This window comes from Jaculus jaculus, chromosome 19 (assembly GCF_020740685.1).
Source record: "Jaculus jaculus isolate mJacJac1 chromosome 19, mJacJac1.mat.Y.cur, whole genome shotgun sequence".
In the NCBI taxonomy this organism is placed as follows: Eukaryota; Metazoa; Chordata; class Mammalia; order Rodentia; family Dipodidae; genus Jaculus; species Jaculus jaculus.
Window position 1 is genome coordinate 21,208,363 of NC_059120.1, and position 24,492 is coordinate 21,232,854.

Genomic DNA, 24,492 nt, shown 5'->3' on the forward strand with positions numbered 1-24,492 from the left:
TGGACTGTATCTGTATAACAAGTTCAAGGTCAGCCTGGGCTATATAGACAGACTATCTCAAAAAAAAAAAACTTTTTTCCACCAGATGTGGTGGTGCACGCCTTTAATCCCAGCACTTGGGAGGTAGGAGAATCATTGTGAGTGTGAGTGAATTCTAGGTCAGCCTGGATTAGAGTAAAACCCCAGTAAAAACCTAGTTTGGAAAAAAAAAAAAAAAATAGAAAGAAAAAAAAAACAGTAAACCTAGTAAAACCAAAAAACCAAAAGCTTTTTTTCACTGAACATGGTGACACACACCTCAATCCAGCACTCGGGAGGCAGAGATAGGAGGATCACTGTGAGTTCAAGGCCAGTCTGAGACCACATAGTGAATTCTAGGTCATCCTGGGCTAGACTGAGACCCTATCTTGAAAAACAAAAACATAATAAAGATCTGTTTATACTTCCCATTTGTTCCTTAATCTCTGTACTTCATCCTCATTCTATGGTAAAATTTTTATCGCCAACACTGTCAATACCCAGTAACAACATAAAAATCAATACAAAACTCTTCTGTTACTAATCATCACACTAGTCACTTTTACATAAAACTCCTGGATTTTAAAGAATTACTCTTCTATAGTTCTGCTACCTATTTTCTCTGCTAAATGTGTGTATTAATCAGTAGTCCCCAGGGGTGCTCAATCTTTACACTTTTCCACTGTCTGACTGATTCTTCCTATATGACTTTCTATAAGGCAGTATCTGTCAGATATTGATAGATGCAGTCACCAAGATGTGACCTACAAAAGATTTTTTTTCAAAGAAAGGGTATGAAATTGTAACGTGTGTGCGCATATATATACATACATACATATACACACACATATATATGTTATACACACACACACACACACACACACATATAAAATCAAGCTAGGAAAAAAAGGTGAAGGGAGAAATAGGGAGATAGAGTAAGAGGAACCAAGAACATTATTATAATGGAGCCCTTGCAGGAGGTGAGAGAAGGGCAATGAGCAGTAACTCTCACATCTGTGTTTCTAAGCTAGCTCTTTCTCCCAAGCTACAGATAGATAATTACAGCTCATGCTACTCATGCTATCTACTTGGCTTCAGATTCACATCAAAATTCAGCTTTTGTTTTTGAGGTAAGGTCTAGCTCTAGCCCAGGCTAACCTGTAATTCACTATGTAGTCCCAGGCTGGCCTCAAACTCACAGCAATCCTCCTATTCCAGCCTTCTAAGTGCTGTAATTAAAGGTATGCGCAATCATGCCCGGCCAAAAATAAATGTTTTTGGAATGTGGATTTATCATCCAAAATATTAGTTCCATTTTCAAACAATTAACATATAAAGCTCTTCTCGACATACCTTCTATATATAGTTTAAAAAATAAGGCATTACACACTGGCTTAGAGACAGAGACCTCTGACACACTTCACATGAACATGAGCAGCCTCTTGATAATTATCTATAGAGCTACCTACATTTACCACTTCCATCGGACTTTCTCTGTCTTCACTAGAAACACATCTATGAAAAGAACCTATCAAATAACTTGGAACACTGCAGCTATGGTACAATTTTTTAGTTACTGTGGATATAATGTCTGCTATAACATATTTACTTTTAGTGAAGCTAGCTGTTCACAAGACAGATGTTCTAGGAATTTTTTAAAAATTTTGTATTTATTTATTTTCAGATAGAAAGAAACAGAGGGCTGTGTGTGTGCACAAGCACATACACAGAAAGAGAGAGGGAAGGAGAGAGAGAAAAGAATGGGCATGCCAAGCTGGGTGTGGTGGCGCACGCCTTTAATCCCCGCACTCGGGAGGCAGAGGGAGAAGGATTACCGTGAGTTCGAGGCCACCCTAAGACTCCATAGTGAATTCCAGGTCAGCCTGGGCTACAGTGAGACTCTACCTCAAAAAACCAAAAAAAAAAAAAAAAAAAAAAAAAAAAGAATGGGCATGCCAGGATTTCTAGCCACTGCAAATGATCTCCAGATACATGTACCACCTTGTGCATCTGGCTTTACGTGGGTACTAGGGAATCAAACCTGGTTCTTGGGCTTTCAGACAAGCAATTTAACCACTAAGCTATCTCTTTAGCCCTAGGAATTAAAAAAATTTTTTTTGTTTAGTTTTGTTTTTTTTTTTTTTTTTTGGTGGGTGGGGTTCAAGGTAGGGTCTCACTCTGGTCCAGGCTGACCTGTACTGGGATTAAAGGCGTGCATCACCATGCCCGGCTAGTTTTGTTTTTTTGTGGTAGGGTTTCACTTTAGCTCAGGCTGACCTGGAATTCACTATGTAGTCTCAGGGTGGCCTTGAACTCATGGCAATCCTCCTACCTCTGCCTCTTGAGTGTTGGGATTAAAGGCATGCACCACCATGCCCAGCTTTTTTTTTTTTGTTTACATTTATTTATTTATTTTATTTATTTATTTGAGAGCAACAGACAACAGAAAGAGGCCAATAGAAAGAATGGGCATGCCAAGGCCTCCAGCCACTGCAAATGAACTCCAGACATGTGCGCCCCCTTGTGCATCTGACTAATGTGGTTCCTGGGGAATCGAGCCTTGAATTGGGGGTCCTTAGGCTTCACAGACAAGCACTTAACTGCTAAGCCATCTCTCCAGCCCTAAAAATGTTTTTATTTGAGAAAGATGAAGACGGGAGAGTAAGTATAGGCATGCCAGGGCCTCTTAGCACTGCAAATGAACTCAAAAACATGCCACATTGTGCATTTGGCTTTATGTGGGTATTAGAAAATCAAACCATGGTCATTAGGCTTTGAAGGAAGTGTCTCTAACTGCTGAGCCATCTCTCAGGCTCCAGGAATTTTTCTTTTTCAAGGTAGAGTTTCACACTAGCCCAGGCTGAACTAGAACTCACTATGTAGTCTCAGGGTGGCCTTCAATTTATAGCGATCATCTTACCTCTGCCTCCCAAGTGCTGGGATTAAAGGCGTATGCCACCATGCTTGGCTTATTTCTTTTATTTTATTTATTTATTATTTTAGAGATGGAGGGAATTGAGCCAGAGCCTCAGACACTGCAATCAAACTGTAGACGCTTGCACAACCTAGTGCCCACGTGCAACCCTGCACTTGTGTCGCCTTTGTGCAGCTGGCTTAAGTGGGATATGGAGACAGATCAAACATGGGTGCTTAGGCTTTGCAGGCAGTGCCTTAACTGCTCAGCCATCTCTCCAGCCCTCCCAGGAATTTTTATTATTATTTGGGGGGGGCATAGCCAAGCCTGACCTGGAATTCATTATGTAGTCTCAGGGTGGCTTCAAACTCACAACGATCCACCTACCTCTGCCTCCCGAGTGCTGGGATTAAAGGCAGCGTACACCACCACGCCCGGATCCTCCCAGGAATTTCTAATGACACATTAACAAGGTCGGTGGACACTGTGACCTCGCCTTTACTTATTGTTTTCTGTAAGAAAATATTTGTCCATTTGGTAAAGCCCATTGTAGCTCTTATTTTCTAAAAACAAATCAAACATAAATTTCTATGTTCTTCAAGTCATTTAAAGTTAAAATATACATCTTAAACTTAGGGATTTAGCCAAGGCTACATTTCACTTACAATGCATATCACTCACTGTTTTATAACTCATATTTACAATTTATTTCTATTTAGAAGTTCTTTTGAAGGCTGGAAAGATGGCTCCATAATTAAGGTGCTAGCCTGTAAAACCTAACAACTGGGGTTTGATTCCCCATTACCTACGTAAAGCCAGATGCTCAAGATGACTTGTGCATCTGGAGCTCATTTGCAACAGCTGGAGGCCCTTGTGTACCCATTCTCTCTGTCTCTGTCTCTCTGCTTGCAAATAAATAAATAAGAAAGAAAATACATAAATAAAAACTTCCTCTTTGCACGGAAAATAAAAAGGAAAGGAAACAAAATCAAAGCACAGATCTGTTTTCTCCTTGTTAAATTTTAACCATACAATGTGGGTCTATTTATTTGACCTTCAAAAAAGCATACAGAGATTCCTTCTCTTGGTTACAGTTAGTAATTTATAAATGTCCCAGTATATTCTGCTCATTTTTGTTGCCCAGATAACTTCTTTGTTGTAAACCAGCATCTACAGTCATTTGATTCATGTTCACCCATAGGTCTTAGTATATTAAAACAATGCAAAGTTTAATTCACGACTAATGTACTGAAGCTATAGCTGGTGCTAAGCGGAAAGCAGAACAAGTGACCTAATGCAGAGACAGCACATTTCAGTTTAATTTTAGCAAATGTTTTTTCTATTTTTATGCTTTGATAGCATTATATTTCATATAAAGAACAATATTTGAATTGTGGACCTTTTAGTATCATTTTAACACATTTGTTTTTCTTAGCAACCTTAAATAGTAATAGAAAATACAAGCCGGGCAAGGTGGTGCACGCCTTTAATCCCAGCACTTGGGAGGCAAAGGTAGGAGGATCATCGTGAGTTCGAGGCCACTCTGAGACCACATAGTGAATTCCAGGTCAGCCTGGACTAGAGTGAAACCCTGCCTCGGAAAAAAAAGAAAAAAGAAAAAGAAAAGCAAAGAAAATACAGTTATTTAAGGCTCTTTCAATTACTCTTTTAGTCATCTAACTTTCGCACTTGGACTATTTGTTTCTTAATTTCCTGAATAAAAGTACAGTCCAGGGCTGGAGAGATGGCTTAGCGGTTATGTACTTGCCTGTGAAGCCTAAGGACCCCGGTTCGAGGCTCGATTCCCCAGGACCCACATTAGCCAGATGTACAAGGGGGCGCACACATCTGGAATTCATCTGCAGTGGCTGGAAGCCCTAGAGTGCCCATTCTCTCTCTTTTTCTGCCTCATTCTCTGTCTGTCGCTCTCAAATAAATAAATAAAAATAAACCAAAAAAATTTTTAAAACGTACAGTCCACTTTGCAGTCATTCTATTTGCCTTCCAGACCTGTTAAGAAGTCGAAATTTCACATTGTTTTTTTCTACTTATTCTTGTTATCATCATATCTCTACTAGAGAATAGAATAATTACTTTTCTAAGATAGATAGCTGCTTCTTTTTTTTCTTTTAGTGTAATTCTGGTAATCATAATTGATTATGACCACCTCAATCAGAATTTGGTGATGGAGAATTAAGTCTAAATTTTAAAAGATGCCTGAGACAAGCTATACAATCAATAGCTGTTCAGAACTCTAGGTTAATATAACTGCTAATTTTTTTTTTAAAGGATTTTAACAACTCTTAACAACTTCTCCACTCTTAAAAAAAAGGGGGGTGGGAATACAGGGCTGGAGAGATGGCTTAGCAATTAAGGTACTTGCCCACAAAGGCTAAGGACCCAGGTTCAATTCCCCACTACATGTAAGCCAGATACACAAAGTCACTCATGCATCAGAAGTTTGTTTGCAGTAGCTTGAGGCCTTAGTGCACTCATTCTCTCTATCTCACTGCCTCTCTGTCAAATAAATAAATAAATAGGAATACATGGCAATTCACAAATGTTTTTCCCCCTCTGAGGTAGGGTCTTGTTCTAACCCAAACTGACTTGGAATTGACTATGTAGTCTCAGGGTGGCCTTGAACTCATGGTGATCCTCCTACTTCTGCCTCCAAAGTGCTGGGATTAAAGGCGTGCGCCACCACTCCTGACAATTCACAAGTTTTGATATGGAAAGTCTAAAAGAGTATTTCACAATATAAACTGCCACATTATAAAAGGTTCAGCTAAGATGATTGTTTTACAATTGTAAACCTACTTTAGCTGGGTAATATGCCATCTGTAAAGTGAACAAAAAACAGCTAAAGTCAGAATTACTTCCTGTGAAACAGATTTCTAAAACCTATTAAGTAGCTATGACATACGTTGCTTATTTTCTATGGCTTCCAACAAAGCATCAAAAATTACCATGCTGGGCATAGTGGCACACACCTTTAATCACAGCACTCCCAGGAGGCAGAGGTAGGAGGATCGCCGTGAGTTCGAGGCCACCCTGAGACTCCGTAGTGAATTCCAGGTCAGCCTGTGCTAGAGTGAAGCCCTACCTCAAAAAACAAACAAACAAACAAAAATTACCTATTTTAGGGGTTGGGGAAATGGTTCAGTGGTCAAGGCACTTGCCTGCAATGCCTAACAACCCCGGTACCCATGTAAAGCCAAATGCATGGTGATACATGCATCTGGAATTTATTTCTAGTGGCTAGAGGTCTAGGCACAACCATTTTCTCTCTCTCTCTTTCCTTGCAAATAAAATGTGTTTTAAAATTACCTAATTCTAACAAAATAAGAAAGATGAAAACAAAAAAAAGAAAGGAAAAAAATAACAGGAGTCTTTGGACCACAGTAAGATGCCTCAGTATCTTAGAGCAGAAAAAGGGATAGTTGAAGAGTTTGCTTAATGTAGAAAGCAAAATTACTGAAAACAAGAGAAAGCACTGAGGTTGTGATTGAAAACTACCAGTGGAAGAGATGGGACGAGGGAGGCGGGGAAGGTGCTACCAGACTCCTTACCCATTGTTGTTGGCGCTGGAGCTTCCTGATGGTACTTTCTGCCTGCTCCAGCTTAGCACTGGCCTCATCACTCTGCTGTTTGATGGTGGCCAGCTCCCGTTTTATGAGGTAGTTTTCCTCAGCCTCCTGGGCTCTTGTCACTTGTCCCTTTGGACATAATTTTTTTGTGTGTAAAGCAATTTAGGATAGATTCAAGAAACACTGTTTTGTGAGGTTTAGTTATTTATTTTGACATGTTAAAAAAAAAAATCACCTCAGAAAATAGAAAAGCCTAGGTCATTAACTAGCAGCTTGTTACTGTTCTAGCAAATATTGGGAAACTAAGTGAAAAACTTAGTCTTAAAAACAATTCTTAGTCAATAAAAATTCAATTCATGCATTATTACAGAGCTGTACATGCAGGGCTAAATTTTTCAATAAATAGCGGTTAATTTTACAAAATCCACTGATTGCCATTTTGAAATGCTTTAAATTAAAAAAAATGTTAGCTTTAAAACGTGCAAAGGTAGGTGCCTATTTAAATGAACAAAACTAGCATAGTTATCAAAAATTAAGTTTACACCCATATGCCATCCCAAAAATTCTAGGAAAATGCATGTAAAATTGCATGCATTAAAGTACGAATTTCTAGGTTTTAGGACTTTCCTTAGAAGTTAGCAAAAACACTAAAAAAATAACTATACCTGTATCAATCTATCTGCCAAGGAAGCACTTTCCTACAAAAGGAAAAAATTCAGATAGAAATGTAAGAGAAAGAAAATAAAAGTAATAAAATTAAGAATAAGAAGAAACAAGCATATCCAAATTCCACCTACTTTGATTACTAATTAAAATGGACATTTAAAATTTTAAACCATTTTTAACTGAATATGTTTTAATTCTTAAATCTTAAGAAACATATATCCAAACAAAGATAAGATTACAGAAAATAATGTGTCAAAGAGACCAAACACAAATTCCAAGTATTTTTCATTCCTTAGGAGGAGCATACCTTTACATGCTTATCTCAGCCGTAACCATGTCAAAGCATTTCCATGACAGGGAGAAGAACTGCGTGAGCAACTCCCCTAACATGTGGCAGTGATCTGTGCAACAGCGACTCGCACAGAAACAAAGTTAGGAAAATACTACTGAAATCAGTGAGCTCAAACTTAAAACTAACAATTACTGAGGAAGTAAGCTGTTGGTTACAGAATTCAATTGACACTTAAGTATAGAACTCAAATGCTAAATGGTAAACACCTCAGTGTCTAAACCAGTAAATAATGGGTACTTCACTTTCTAGAAGCAAAATCTAAACCCTTTCCTACATATTCTTTACCCTTCTGAAGGCTCAATGAACTAAGAGCACTTTCTGTGAAAATGTCTCACTCCACATATAAAAATAATGTTAAGTTTTTATTTTACCGTAAACTGGGTATTTTCATGGGGAGGTATTAACTTAAAACAACTTAAAAGCAGTAAAGGGCTGGAGAGATGGCTTAGTGGCTAAAACATTTGCGTTCAAAAGCCAAAGGATCACTGTTCGACTCTCCAGGACCCACGTAAACCAGATGCACAAGTGAACACACACATCTGGAGTTCGTTTGCAGTGGCTGGAGGCCCTGGCATGCTCACTCTCATTCTTTTTCTCTCTCTCTCCTCTCTTTTTCTCAAATAAACAAAATATATACTAAAAGAAAAAAAAAGCAGTAAAGCTCAACATTTATATGGAATGATCAAAAAGTAGAAGTGCCGAGCATGATGGCACATGCCTTAATCCCAAAACTTAAGAGGCTGAGGTAGGAGGACGGCCATGAGTTCGAGGCCATCCTGAGACTGAAGAGTAAATTTCAGGTCAGCCTGGGCTAGAGCGAGACTCTATCCCCCCCACAAAAAAGTACAATCATCAAAGCAGCTTGATTGTAATTCTTCAAGAAGAAGCTATAATTGACTTGATAGAAAGTATCAGAAATTATGGCACACCAAAGACAGACATGTAATAAACATCCTGTCTATGTGCATCTCTATTTCATATGAAATTATCTATTATTTTAAACAAAAGACAAACATTATAGACTATCCCCTTTTCTACTTATTTGTTTATTGGTTGTTAATCTATAAAATTTCAGCAAAAACTTTAAGGACAGACTGGAGAGGTGGCTTAGCAGTTAAAGTACTTGCTTGCAAAGCCAAAGGACCCAGGTAATTCCCCAGGACCCACGTAAGCCGGATGCACAAGGTAGCACATGCATCTAGAGTTCATTTGCAGCAGCAAGATGCCCTAGCATGTCTATTCTCTCTTTCTCTCTCTCAAATAAATAAATAAAAATAAAACTTTTTTTTTTTTTCTTTTTGGTTTTTCGAGGTAGGGTCTCACTCTAGCTCAGGCTGACCTGGAATTCACTCTGCATTCTCAGGGCAGCCTCAAACTCATGGTGATTCTCCTACCTCTGCCTCCTGAGTGCTGGGATTAAAGGCGTGCACCACCACGCCCGGCTTTTAAATTAAGGAAAATGGTGTGCACATGGTGTGTATATGTGTTCATGTATGTAAGTGCCAGCATACACATGTCATGGTACACGTGTGGAGTTCACAGAACACTGGGTGTCGGTCCTCACCTTCCAACTTGTTGGAGGTAGGTTCTCTCATTGCTCTCTGCTGCATTCACCAAGCTCATTGGTTAATGAGCTCCAGGGTGATACTGCCTGTCTCTGCCTCCCTTCTCACCAAAGGCATGCTGGGATTACAGATGCTCATACTACAGCATCCAGCTTTGTAATGTGGGTTCTAGGGAGTCAAACTCAGATACTTACACCTATGTGAAAGCATTTGCTCTACTAAGCCTATCCTAATTAGAAGAATTCTTCAAAGAAGTTTTTATTACTCAATCCACCCTTACCATCAGAAACACAAATACAAAAGATATATTAAAAGCATAATATAATGCAAGGCATGGTGGCACATGCATTTAATCCCAGCACTCGGGAGGCAGAGATAGGAGGATTGCCGTGAGTTCAAGGTCACTCTAAGAATACAGAGTGAATTCTAGGTCAGCCTAGGCTACAGTGAGACTCTACCTCGAGAAAAAAAAAAAAAAGCATAATATAACTCAGGCATGATAGCACTTGGAAGCAGAGAAAGAGGATCACTGAGTTGAGGCCAGCCTGGAACTACAGAGTGAATTCCAGGTCAGCCTGGGCTAGAGTGAGACCCTATCTGAGGAAAAAAACAAAACAAAACAAAAAAAGAGCAAGAAAAAAAAGCATAATATGAAAAAAGTAATTACAATATTCACACTTGTCAGTTATTTTTATGAAACAAGAAGGAAAAAGTAGCAAGTAAATCTCAAGATATTTCTAACGATCAAAATTTACACACAATTCCCTAGAGTTGAAAATCAACATGACAATGAATTTGTAGGCTAGGAATCAGTCACTTTGGCTAAATTTAAAACAACTATAGCAAACATCATCACTGCCACATTCAACGTATGACTAAGAAGACAGGACAGCATTTGCGAGTGATCTTTAAAATATCCTATCTCAATAGGTTCTGGGCTATGGTCTAAAAGAATGTTACTCTAATAATCACTTTGGTTAGACTTGAATCTGCAAGTTCATGAAATAGCATTATAAATACAGTACATGGACCAGCTAAGCAGTCAATGTCACAATTTAAGGAGACACATCTGCTGGATTTTGTACTGAAAAGCAAGCAATCAACAGAAATTTGCAACAGTCATTTACTTACTTTTTCTAATGTTTCAATGCGTTGTTTTAAAAGTCTGTTTTCTGTACGTAACCTCTGCCAAAAAGAAAAAATAAGTTTTGTTTGTATGCATTCTTAGGAAAAGCGGATTCCTACATCACAACCTTTAAAGTGTGCCACATTTTATAAATAAGAGAAGGCTGTAAGGAATTGTTACATTATCATATATCAGTAACTGCCAAATTTATATTTTAGGCCTGACTTAGTTCCAAATATAAATATTCCGAGGGGTTACTTGGATATCTCCTAGGTACCTCGTTCCTAAAATATCCCAACTAGGTTCCTAGGATTCCCCTATACAGCAGATTCTCGGACTAATACTGGCTCAGAGGTTAAAGGCAGTTGCTTACAAAGCCTGATGCCCTGGGCTCTACTTCCCAATACCCATGTAAACCCTGATTCATGAAGTGGTGTATGCATCTGGAGTTCATTTGCAGCAGTTGTGACAATGGAGTGCCCATTCTCTCTCTCCTCTGCCCCCTCTCTCCCTCCTTGCAAATAAATTTTAAAATATACATATTTTTAAAGAAATAAAATGTTGCCGGGTATGGTAGCACACACCATTAATCCCAGCACTTGGGAGGCAGAGGTAGGAGGATCGCCATGAGTTTGAGGCCACCCTGAGACTACATAGTGAATTCCAGGCTAGCCTGAGCTAGAATGAGATCCTATCTTGAAAAACCAAAGAATAAAAAAATAAAAATAAGTAAAATTTTTAAAAAATAATAAAATGTTGTAAAAAAGAAATCCACACAGCAAAATGTAAGATTTCCTATATGAAGCCAAACACTTATAACACTTTTTTTTTCACTTATAACACTTTTAGAGAAGGGGTGAGGCAAACGTACTTAAATTACATCCTTAACAGAGCTCACTGACAGTTGTAATTCTTCAAAGTAAAGTAAGTAAATTAAAATTTAACTTAAGATTTTGTAACACCCCCTCCCCTGGCTGATTTCATGATTCCATATCAAAACTTCACATGATGGGCTGGAGGGACGGCTTAGCAGTTAAGGCACTTGGCTGTGAAGCCTAAGAACTCAGGTTTGAATCTCCAGGTCCCACACAGCCAGACACAGTGATGCAATCCCACAACGTTGCATATGCGCCACAAGGGGGTGGACATGTCTGGAGTTTGTTTGCAGCAGCTGAAAGCCCTGGCACATCCATTCATTTTCTCTCTCTCTCTAAATAAAACATTTTTTAAAAAACATGATTTGATAATTACACATCAGTTACTTTTCCAGCTTCTGAGAAGGTAGGTAGGGAGGGAATATGATAGCTTTTTTTTGCAAGATGGAGAGGGGAGTATAAGAAATGGCATTTCTTGTTTTATAAGCAAGACTCAATCAAAACAAGGCTAGTGATGCTGAGGATTTAGCTCAGTTGGGAGAAGGGCTGGTCTGGCACATATAAACAGTTGTGAAGGCTCATGTCTATAATCTCAGCACTTAAGAAGTAGAAGCAGGACAATCAGGAAACTAACGTCTTCCTCAATACACTGTGAGTTTTAAGTTAACCTGGGATATGTCTCAAAAAAAGCAAGTTCCCAGGGTTCAAACCCTAGCACTACAAAAACATGTAGAGGAGATGGGAGGGGAAGGAGAAAGGGAACAAGAGTAAGGAAATATTCCCTGAAAACACTTCAAAAAAAGGAAATGAGGGCTAGAGATAGCTTAGCAGTTAAGACACTTGTCTTCAAGGCCCAAGGACCCTGGTTTGAGTTCCTAGAACCCACATAAGCCAGGTGCACATGGTGCCACATGCGTCTGGAGTTCATTTGCAATGGCTAGAGGCCCTGATGTGCCCATTCATTCTTATTCTCCTCTTCTCTCCTCCCCCCCCCCCGCATAAACAAAAACTTTCTTAAAGCATTTGCTTATGGGCTGGAGAGATGGCTTAGCAGTTAAGTGCTTGTGTGTGAAGCCTAAGGACCACAGTTCAAGGCTTCATTCCCCAGAACTCATGTTAGCAAGATGCACAAGGGGGCGCACGCATCTGGGGTTTGTTTGCAGTGGCTGGAGGCCCTGGCGTGCCCATTCTCTCTCTCTCCCTCTATCTGTCTTTCTCTCTCGGTCTGTTGCTCTCAAATAAACAAATAAAAATAAACAAAAAAAAAATTTTAAAGGAAATGAGAAGCCAGACGTGGTAGTACATGCCTTTAATCCCAGCACTGGGGAGGCAGAGGTAGGAGGATTGCCATGAGTTTGAGGCCACCTTGATATTACAGAGTGAATTCCAGGTCAGCCTAAGCTAGAGTGAGACCCTACCTCAAAAAAACAAAACAAACAAAGAAAAAAAAAGGAAATGAGGGCTGGAGAGATGGCTTAGCAGTTAAGGTGCACTGCCTGTGAAGCCTAAGAACTCAGGTTCGACTCTGCAGGTGGCACATGCATCTAGAGTTCATTTGCAGTGGCTGGAGGCCTTGGTGTGCCCATTCTCCCTACCTCCCTCTCTCTCTCTCCCTGTTTCTGTCTCTAATAAATATATACATGAAATCTTAAAAAAAAAAAAAAAGGAAATGAGCTTGGTGGCTCATACTTTTAGCCTTTAATCCCAGCATTCAGGAGGCAGAGGTAAGAATACTGCTGTGAGTTCAAGGCCAGCCTGGAACTACACAGTAAATTCCAGTTCAGTTGGGCTACAGTGAGACCTTAAAGGGGGGGATGGACAGGGAATGGAAAGATTTAGGGCTGGAGAGATGGCTAAGCAGCTAAAGTTAATCTCCTGATCCCATGTAAACAGGTGGGCATGGCCACTCATGCCTGTAACCCCAACCCTGCAAATGGGAGCAGAGACCAAGGAATCCTCAAAGCCCCCATAAACTCTGGAATTAGTAAAAGATTAAGAAGGGGACAAGACTAGGTAGAAGAGCAATGGAGTGCATCAAGGGTACATACATATGCCCACACCACACAAAAACACAGAAGAAAAGAAAGGTGCTTATCTTTGAGACCAGCAAGTTTTATTTACCTAATATGTTCTACTAGCTGTGTAACTAAGATGACTCTCAATAAACAATTTTGGGCTATCTGCCTGGCACACAGGGAGCTAGTTAGTACTCAAAGTATTTTATGAGGCATATGAACCCCAAGAAACAGTTCTTTTATATTTTTTTTAATTCAAAATATAGGATGAAGTCTGCTAAGGATCTTTTTTTATTTGAGACAATGCCCTTTGGGGTCTGTATTCACATGACATAGTTTTTTTTTTAATATTTATATAGTTATTTGAAAAGAGAGAAAAGCAGAGAGAGAGAATGCGCATACCAGGGCCTTCAGCCACTGCAAAGAAACACCAGATGCATGTGCCACCTTGTGCATCAGGCCTACGTGGGTACTGCGAAGTCTAACTTGGATCCTTAGGTTTTGCAGGCATGTGCCTAAACTGCTAAGCTATCTCTCTGGCTTTTATTTTAATTTATTTGAGACAGAGGGAGAGAGAAAAACGGACAGAGAGAGGGGGAGAATGAGTGTACCAGGGCCTCTAGCCATTGCAAACAAACTCCAGACATATGTGCCACCGTGTGTATATGGCTTATGTGGATACTGGGGAGTTGAACCTGGTTTCTTAGGCCTCACAGGCAAGTACTTTAACCACTAAGAAATCTTTCCAGCCCCACATGACTTAGTTTGACTAGAAACTTTAAGAGCAAGAATTGTGATTTTCTTTTTTCAAAAATGTAGCAAGGTGAAACTTTCCCGTCCTCAGAATCTTGACTTGCCACTCAGAATAACGGATTATAAATAACCCATACTCTGCCCACTCATCAGGACAATGTCCTTTTACTTTGAGTAGGCTGAAATGCAGGGATGACTTAACATTACCCTTACTCACGGCCATGAAAGGAAAACAAATGGCAGAGCAGCAGTTTGGTAACAATGAGAGAGGTGACCCACAGGGCTCTTTTCTCTATGAAAATGGCAGAAGTATGTATTTCCAACTCAAAGGGATAGGAAGATGAATAAAGCAACCAGAAAAGGAAGGATAAAGTTCAGAAGAGAGAGTTCACATTGGAAAATAGAAAAGGGCATGTCCCAGAAGGCTTCTGAGGAGAACCAAGGTAAAAAGCATGCTAGTTCAATAGATTCCATTTCCTTAGGAGACCAGATGGGTGGGAGGGAGGGAGCATGGGAGAGTAGCAGCAAGGCTCAGCGGCACATGGCTGACAGTGACCACCTAACAGCTTACCAGGTCCAGGTTGATATCAGGCATATTCAGAGCTTTAGAAGGGGTAGAGGAAACATCCAATAAAAGCTGCTTCATCGCTGGCCTTTTGGGTGGTAGTGTGTAAGGACATTAGAGAATGGGTGAGCCTATCACAGTGCATTATCACATCCATTCTGCAATATCGAGAGAAAGCCAACAGACTTCCAAAACATCCACTCTGACAGCACTAAAGGCCATCAACTGAAGACTTTCTTGTCTTTGATGGATGTGAGGCAAATGCCTACAATCTCAGCACCTAAGAGGCTGAAGCTGGAGGTTCAAGAGTTCAAAGACAATCTAGGCTACATGAGACTGTGTCAAAGGAAAAAAAAATCTAGGCTTTTTGGAAACTTTGGGAGAAAAAGTATCTCCATTTACTGTTATGTCATTGTGCAGGAGTTACTATACTGGTCTAAAAGCATTAAGACTTTTCCCATTTGGAGAGGGTTAAAATATGTACAATGCTGGGCTGGAGAGATGGCTTAGTGGTTAAGGTGCTTGCCTGCAAAGTCAAAGGACCTGCAAAGTCAAAAGTTCAATTCCCCAGGACCCACGTAAAGCCAGATGCACAAGGTGGTGGTGCATGCATCTGGAATTCATTTGTAGTGGCTAGAGGCTCTGGCATATGCATTCTCTCTATCTGGCTCTATCTGGCTCAAATAAATAAATAATATATTACATATATGTATGTATGTATGTATGTGTGTGTATGTATGTGTGTGTATGTAGTCTACTTACATGACTTTGATTACAAAAGCTAAAGCATTCCTTACTTTAAAAAAAAAAAGCCAAATTCCTTGGCTAACAGAAGATACAACTAAGAATTGCAAGGTATATATTTGTCCTTCAAATTAAAGCTATCCTACTTTCTAAGTAGTCCAAAGCATACCCTAGCTAAGAGAAGCAAACTTGGCATTGGTCAGTGGTTGCTGCCACTCTACAGCAGCCATTCTCCAGGAACAACTTGTTCTATTTGCTAAGTCTCAGAGTACGCTGTTTGTGTCAGCATCCAGCAGATTACCTTCTTGGCAACTTTAACAACATGCTCACATGGAATGTAATAGGGTTCCGATAGGTCTGCTTTCTCCTGAGGAGCCACCAGTGAGCCAGGAAAAAGGAAGAGTGTCTCTTCTTCACACTAGGATGAAAACTACTGCAGTCACATTATACTGCTTTATTTTAAAAATCTTTTTATTTATTATTTGTAGGCCCAGAGAGAAAAAGAGGGAAGGGGCAGGCAGAAAGAGAGGTGGGCAGAGAGAGGGGGATAGATAGAGGGAATGGGTACACCAGGGCCTCTAGCCACTGCAAAAGAACTCCAGATGCATGCGCCACCTCGTATATCTGGTTTAGGTAGGTACTAGGGAATGGAATCTGGACCCTTAGGCTTCACAGGCAAGCGTCTTAACCACTAAGCCATCTCTCCTGCCCTTAATATTTTTATTTATTATTTACTTATAAGCAGAGAAAACAGAGAATAAGAGAATGGGTGTGCCAGGGGCTCTTGCAACTGCAAACAAACTCGATGTATATGCCACTTTACACATCTAGCTTTAAGTAGGTAATAGGGAATGAACCCAAACCATCACACTTTGCAAGCAAGTGTGCCTTTAACCACTAAGCCATCTCTTTAGGCCAATGCCACTTTTAGAATTGGTTTTTAGTATCTTATTCACTTATTTGCAAGCAGAGAGATACAAACAGAGAGTGTGTGACAGATTGAGAGTTTGAGTACATCAGGGCTTCCAGCCACTGTAAACCAACTCCACATGCATGCGACGCTTTGTGCATCTGACTCACATGGGTACTGAAGAATCAAACCCAGGTTGTAAGACTTTGCAGGCAAGTGCCTTAACCACTGAGCCATCTCTCCAGACCCTAGAATTATCTATTTTGTGGAAGGAAGGGATTTATTTCCAAAATATAGTTTTTTGTTTTTAATTTCACTTATTTATTTATTTGAGAGAGAGGAAGAGGCAAAGAGAGAGAATGGGCGTGCCAGGAACTCCAGTCACTGCACACGAACTCCAGACACATGTGCCCCCCTGTGCACCTGGCTTACATGGGTCCTGGAAAATCAAACAGGAGTCCTTAGGCTATGCAGGCAAACACCTTAATCACTAAGTCATTTCCCCAGTCCCAACATACAGTTTTTGTTGTTGTTGTTGTTTGAGAGCGACAGACACAGAGAGAAAGACAGATAGAGGGAGAGAGAGAGAATGGGCGCGCCAGGGCTTCCAGCCTCTGCTAACGAACTCCAGACGCGTGCGCCCCCTTGTGCATCTGCCTAACGTGGGACCTGGGGAACCAACCCTCGAACCGGGGTCCTTAGGCTTCACAGGCAAGCACTCAACCTCTAAGCCATCTCTCCAGCCCCCAACATATAGTTTTGAGGGAAACTTTTTAAAAAACTTTTTATTGATAACTTCCACATATATAAACAAGAACTATCTATTTTTAACTATAATACAGAAGGGTGATCAATAAATTTAAATTCCATTCTAAAATCTATTCCCAAATAACTGACTTGAATCAATTTATCTTGAGCATTTAAAAATGCTTGAAATGGGACTGGAGAGATGGCTTAGTGGTTAAGATGCTTGCCTGAAAAGCCAAAGAATCCCAGTTCAACTCTCCAGGACCCACCTAAGCTAGATGCACAAAGGGGCACATACAAATGGAGTTCGTTCGCAGTGGCTTGAGGCCCTAGAGCACTCATTCTCTCTCTCCCTCTCACTGCCCCTCTCTCTCTCTCTCAAATAGATAACAAAGAAAAAATGCTTGAAATGCTTACTTTAATTTCAACTTGCTCTTCCATTTCTTTAGTTTTTATTGTAGTGTATTCCTTTTCAAGCCTAAAAAGGAAAAAAAAAATTAAAGACATGTTTTCATTCAAAAGTAGTTATTAAATTAAAATACTTAAAAAGATATATTAACATCAAGCACAATTTCTTTAATTTTTCTCAGGGGTAAAACTTGAAACTTAATATTAGAAAAATCACCAGAAGGACAGCTGAATATGACATTTTTTTTTAATTTAACTTTTTTTTGTTTTGTTTTGTTTCATTTTATTTTGTTTTTTGAGGTAGAGTCTCACACTAGGTTCAGGCTGATCTGGAATTCACTATATAGTCTCAGGGTGGCCTTGAACTCACAGTGATCCTCTTACCTCTGCCTCCCAAATACTGAGATTAAAGGTATGTGCTACCATGCCCAGCCAGTTTAACACCTTTAATCCCAGCACTAAAGAGACAGCAGCAGGAGGGTCACTGTGAGTTCGAGGCCACCCTGAGACTACATAGTGAATTGGCCGGACCCTACCTCGGGGTAAAAAAAATACTTCACAAATGATAAAAATAATTGTCATACAAAATAAAGTTCTGAAGATAAAGCATATAAAAACACCGAACAAGGGCTAGAGAGAAGGCTTAGTGGTTAAAGTGCTAGCCTGCAAAGCCCAAGGATCTAGGTTCAATTCCCCAGGTCCCACATAAGCCAGCTGCACAAGGTGGCGCATGCATCTGGAATTCGTCTGCAGCGGCTAAAGGCCCTGACATGCCCATTCTCTCTCTGTCTGCCTCGTTCTCTCTATCTCTCTCTCGCTCTCAAAAATAATAATAATAATAATAATAATAATAATAATAATTGTAAAAACCACAAAACTGAGTTTATAGATTCTATTCAGATGGAGGCAAGAAAAGAAATCTAAGAGACAAATGAACGTGATATACTCAATGGCAAAAAGCAATTCTGGCACAAAAGTGCACATGTGAAAAGGCTTTCACTAAGTGAGGTAACCCAGGCCCAGAAAGCTAAATGCTGCATGTTCTCTCTTTCATGGATCCTAGCTACAAATGTTTAGATTTATATATGAGTTGGAGTGAAAATCAGTAGCAGAGGCCAGTAAGCTAGAAAGGACTATAAAGGAGGGAGGAGAGGGGAGGACTTAAGGAGATGGTATTGTATATATGAAAGTAGATAAACGGGATGTAATGGCCTAAGTAAGGTCAGGGGAAGAGACTGAGTAAAGGAAGGTGAGGGGAGGGTTAATCAAAATTTGAGAGGTATGGCCGGGCGTGGTAGCGCACGCCTTTAATCCCAGCACTCGGGAGGCAGAGGTAGGAGGATCGCCGTGAGTTCGAGGCCACCCTGAGACTCCATAGTGAATTCCAGGTCAGCCTGGGCTAGAGTGAGCCCCTACCTCAAAAAACCAAAAAAAAAAAAAAAAAAATTGAGAGGTATGAATAAGCCATACGGAAACCTACTTTTTTGGACAATGGAGCACCCAGAAACCATAGATTGTTACTAGAAAACTCTCAGTGCCAGGGATGGGATACCTTCCAGTAAGTTGTTGGCCAGGGAGGTACCTGATGCCCCAAAAACATTACAGGCCATTGTTAAGGCTCTTGGTTTTCCACCAGGAATAGATGGTAAGACCCTATTGCTGAAGATGGCACACCAAAAAAAAAAAAAAAGATGGAAATACTTAACAAAGCAAGGACCTGGAAGAGGTGGGAATGATACCTTATATTCTGATTTAGCATAAGAAAGAAATAAAATGCTTTATTCTAGAGGTCGCATAGATGCCTCAATGGTAACAGTGTTTGCTGCACAGCAACATGGTCTGAGAGGGCCTGATTTACACTGAGTTTAATTCCCCAGCTCTCATGAAACACACAGGCATAGCCATGCATGCCTATAACCCCAGTCCTGTGGGAGCGGAGACAGGAGAATTGCTGAAGCTCACATTGTTGGGCCGTCTGACTGAAAAAAGCGGCAGCTATGGGTTTAGTAAGATATTTTCACAGATGAGTAAAACAAGAAGGACATCTGACATTCTCCTCTGGCCTACTCACATGCGTTCACAGAGCATGAGCATGTGCACACACACATATGCATATACGACACATACTACATGTACACACACGTGTGCACGCAAAAATTTTTTTTCCTTGGGCTGGAGAGATTGTTAGTGGTTAAGGAACTTGCTTGCAAAGCCTAAGGACCTGTGTGCAACTCTCTGCCAGACAAACAAGGTGACACAGGCGTGCAAGGTCACACATGCGCATAAGGTGGCACATGCTTCTGGAATTCGATTACAGTGGCTGGAGGCCTTGGTGTGCCAATTCTCTCTCTCGCTTGCTCTAGCTCTCTCATTAAAAAAAAAAAAAAATTCCTTTCCTTATTGAGTAGAATTAGGAGCATTTTATATGTAGGCGTGTGTGTGTGTGTGTGTGTGTGTGTGTGTGTATGTATATGTTTAAGTGTGCCATTTTTTAATATTTAAAATTATTTTACACACACACAATATATAGATGTATTCCAACACTAACTTTGCTATACTGAAACTAAAACCACCTGAAGAAAATGTACTACTTATCAGTATTTTTCTAATTCCCCTGATCTTCCCATAAGCGTCAACAAACTCCTGTAACTATAAACTATAATACATTATACTCACTTTTTCATTTTCTTTGAGTTGTATTTGACTTGGTAAGCTGCTTGGATTAATTTGTCTGGACCACTATCAAATTGACGTGGAATGACCTTCTGAAAGTGCTAAGATGAAACATAAGAAAAACAGAAAAACTACTTACTAGTGTTTATTAACTAATAAATAATAAATCCAAAAATATAAAAGAAAATCATGAACTCACTTACCTGTAACATCCCCTCCATGTCAAGCTGCATTAATTCTTCCTGGTTCATTTGAAGAAGTGCTAATCCTACTCGAAACACTATCTCTAAGCCCTGATGAAACAAATTAAATAAAGCCAAGTTTGTTTTACTTTTCCATCAACAATAATAGATCATGAAAGTAACACTAAGGTGGGCATTTAATAATCCAAACTATGAACTAACACTTTCTGTAAAGAGCGAGAATACAAATATGTTAAGTTTGGTGAGTCTCTTGACCTCTTTACAACTATCCTCTCTACCATGGTAGCCCTACAGTAAACATAATGCATGAACAAATGGGCAGGGCTATTTTCCAAGGAATTTTATTTATAAAAATGAGTGAGGGGCTGAGCAGATCACTCAGCAGGTAAGAATGCTTGCCTAGCAGGCATGAGGTCTGAGTTTGATCCCCAACACCCATTTAAAAAGTTAAGCATAGGGCTGGAGGAATGACTTAGCGGTTAAGGAGCTTGCCTGCAAAGCCAAAGGACCCAGGTTCAATTCCCCAGGATGCACGTAAGCCAGATACACAAGGTAGCACATGCGTCTGGAGTTCACTAGCAGAAGATGAAAGTCCTGGAGCACTCATTCTCTCTCTCAAGTAAATAAAATAAATATATCTTTTTAATTTGAGTATGGTCACATGGTCCTGTGGGGTGGGCAGAAACAGAAGAATTGCTGAGGCTCACTGGTCAGCCACTCTGACTGAAAAAAAATGGCAGCACTGGGGTCAGTGAGAGACTGTCTCAAGGAAGCAATAAAAAACAGTAAAAGAGGACACCGAGCATTCTCTGGCCTACACACACGTGAGCACTGTCCACAGACTTCTGCATACTCAAGTGCATACACACCACACACATATATACTTCATGGCAAAAAAAAAAAAAAGGGGGGAAAGGGGATGAAAGATTTGACACACAAACCACAAGTGACCAGTAAGTGAATGGTAGTTTACCAACTCCAATGCAAATAAACTGAGGTAAACAATACAAACTAATCTTCCCAAAATGTATCAAAAACAAGGAGTAGGCTAGAAAGATGGCTCATTAATTAAGGCACCTCCTTCAAAGCCTAATGACCTGAATTCAATACCCCAGTACTCACATAAGCTAGAGGTACAAAGTGGTGCATGCATCTGGAGTTCATCTGCAGTGGCTAGAGGTCCTGGCATGCCCATACTCAATCACTATCTCTGTCTCTGTATGTCTCCATTTGCAAATTAATTAATTAATTAATTAAAATAAAATAGGTCTGGAGAGATAGCTTAGTGGTTGAGGAGCTTGCCTACAAAGCCAAAAGACCCAGGTTCAATTCCTCAGGATCCACATAAGCCAGATGGACAAGGTGGCACATGCGTCTGAAACTGCAGCAGCTGGAGGCCCTGGTGTGTCCGTTCTCTCCCTCTCTCTCTCCCTCTCTCCCCCTCTGTCTCTCTCTTTCTGTCTCTCAAATAAATAAAAATTAAAATTAAAAAAATAATTTAGAGGGCTGGAGACATAACTTAGCAATTAAAGCACTTGCCTGCGAAACCTAAGGACCCAGGCTTGATTCTCCAGGTCCCACATAAGCCAGATGCACATAATGGCACGTGCATCTGGAGTTCATTTTCAGTGGCTAGAGGCCACGGCAAGCCTATTCTCTCTCTTTTTCTCTCACTGTCTCTAATAAATAAATAAAAATAAAGCCAGGCATGGTGGCGCACACTTTAATCCCAGGAGGCCAAGGTACGAGGATTACCGTAGAGTTCGAGGCCACCCTGAGATTACATAGTGAATTCCAGGTCAGCCTCGGCTAGAGTGAGACCCTACCTCAAAATAAATAAATAAATAAATCTTTTTTAAAAAAAAATTAAGGCACACGGCACTTATCTTAAAATAAAATTTAAAAATGAACATAATAAAACAAGGAGCATTTGGTTGGATCACTACCATGTGTCATTCACAAGTTAAGAACAACCTGCAATATGTTCACAGAAGATACCAGAAGCTCAAACTGTAATTCTATCTGGATAACACCAATACTGCAGCAATGTTAATTGTAAGGGAGCACAGACTTCTCACCAACTCTCGCTGCCTCAGCCAGGAAGTGATAAAGGCAACTGATCCACTGGTAGAATCCAAAACTTACCACTGTACATGTGAATCCTCATTACAAGCTCACATTTGTGTTCATCCACAGACAAACTTTCCCTAAACCCCAGCTTCCTCATCTCGCAGCCACAAATGGGAATAATGCCAGAATCTGCGCAACAAGGCTGCTAGGAGGTTTCAATGAGATTTGTGTAAGCAGTTCAGCAAAGGATATATGGGCATCTCCCTCACTGCCCCCGCTCACCACTACCAACGCCGCCCTGCTCTACTTAACCCAATGACCCTTTGCTCAGCTCTTGTTCCTGGTCTGCTCATTAGCTTACCTCAGACATAAAGATATCAAATATCCTTGTGGCAACTGGGAGTGGAAAAGTTGTAAGAAAGATAGTCAGAAACCAGGATGATGCATACATTGATGTATGAAAGCTCTGAGACTGAAAATGCACAAACAGCGCTGGAAGATGTTCCTAGACAAAAAGAAAAGAATCAGTGAACACATAGAAAAAGTGTTGTGTGGCTAAGAGAAGAAATGTTTACATTTGTTTAACTTTGTTGACATCTGATATTACCAATGCTTTTATATTAACTATAATATTTCTAAATATATTTGAAGGAAAGAAAAGTGATGTTAAATTCTATTGTTTTAAATTTTTTTTTTTTTTTTTTTTTTTTTTTGAGGTAGGGTTTCACTCTGGCCCAGGCTGACCTGGAATTCACTACAGAGTCACAGGGTGGCCTCGAACTCATGGCAATCCTCCTATATCTGCTGGGATTAAAGGCATGTTCCACCACACCCGGCTAAATTTTTATTTATTTATTTGAGAGAGAAAGAGACAGAGAGAGAAAAGAATGGGTGCATCAGGGCCTCCAGCCACTGCAAACAAACTCCAGACACATGCACCATCTTGTGCATCTGGTTTACATGGGTCCTGGGGTATGAAACCTGGGTCCTTTGCCTTTGTAGGTAAGTGTCTTAACCACTAAGCCATCTCTCCAGCCTGAAAAGCTGTGTTAAAATACTACCAAGTAAGCTGAGTGCCCCCTTTAATCCATTCATGGAGAGGCAGAGGTAGTCAGATTGCTGTTGAGTTCAAGGCAAGCCTGGGGCTATAGAGTGAGTGTCAGCTCATCCTGGGCTACAGTAGACCCTACCACAAAACAAAATGTAAACAAACAAACAAAATACTACCATTGGTCGGTCATCTTTACCTTCCTACCAGGGAGGAACAAGAAGCCAACCACAGAAGCTTCAGCAACTCTGATTCTGAACACACCCACAATACCATCAGTTAAGACTGACACAAACTTACTGTTTCAATAAAAAGGGTGGGGGGATCACCTTGTGAGCCGCCTTTAATCCCAGAACTTGAGAGGCAGAGGTAGGAGGATCACCTTGAGTTTAAGGCCACCCTGAGACTACATAGTGAATTCCAGGTCAGCCTGAGCTAGAGTGAGACCCTACCTCATAAACCAAAAAAATAATAATAATAATAATAATAATAATAATAATAAATAAATCAATCACCTTGTGACTTATTTTGGTATTTTCTTAAAATGGAAAGATGGGCTGGAGAGATGGCTTAGTGGTTAAGCGCTTGCCTGTGAAGCCTAAGGACCCCGGTTCGAGGCTCGGTTCCCCAGGTCCCACGTTAGCCAGATGCACAAGGGGGCGCACGCGTCTGGAGTTCGTTTGCAGAGGCTGGAAGCCCTGGCGCGCCCATTCTGTCTTCCCTCTATCTGTCTTTCTCTCTGTGTCTATCGCTCTCAAATAAATAAATAAAAAATTAAAAAAAAAAAAAGATGGATTTCTAAAAAAATAAAAATAAAAAAAATAAAAATGGAAAGATGTTTCACATATCCCACTCCTCAGAGCACATAATGAAAGGACAGAAGACTTCATAATTCCAGGGAAAGGAGACTCAAAGCTTACTCTCATGTCAGCTGAATCATAAGCCTACATTTTAAAATTCTGCTCACTTAATAAATATAACAAAATGAGAATACTTATACCTTTATATTGCAGAACAGTACAGTAAGCTTATTAACATATGTAAAACAAAAAATTAAATCCAAGGGCTTAAGAGATGGCTCAGTGGTTAAGGCACTTGCCTGCAAAGTCTAACAACTGGGTTTCACTCCTCAGTACCCACATAAAGCCAGATGCACCAAGTGGTGCATGCATCTCATCTGAAGGTTGGTGCAGTGGCTGGAGGCCCTGGTGTACCCAATCTCTCTGCCTCTCTTCTCCTCTCTCTGCTTGTAA

The 24,492-nt window shown here is 40.2% G+C and overlaps 1 protein-coding gene across 3 annotated transcripts in view; it reads right to left on the minus strand.

Annotated features, from left to right (window-relative positions):
• Evi5 (ecotropic viral integration site 5) overlaps positions 1-24,492 on the minus strand; it is a 171,088-nt gene that overhangs the window by 91,998 nt on the left and 54,598 nt on the right. For 2 of the 3 annotated variants that reach the window (XM_045138139.1, XM_045138142.1), the window contains exons 7-13: positions 22,553-22,696; positions 20,122-20,211; positions 19,922-20,019; positions 17,255-17,315; positions 10,234-10,287; positions 7,185-7,217; positions 6,502-6,648 (exon numbers count right to left, since the gene is read on the minus strand). In XM_045138139.1, coding sequence (XP_044994074.1) covers positions 6,502-6,648; positions 7,185-7,217; positions 10,234-10,287; positions 17,255-17,315; positions 19,922-20,019; positions 20,122-20,211; positions 22,553-22,696 — 627 coding nt within the window. The remainder of the gene's footprint in view (positions 1-6,501; positions 6,649-7,184; positions 7,218-10,233; positions 10,288-17,254; positions 17,316-19,921; positions 20,020-20,121; positions 20,212-22,552; positions 22,697-24,492) is intronic. The other variant, XM_045138140.1, reaches the window with a different exon arrangement.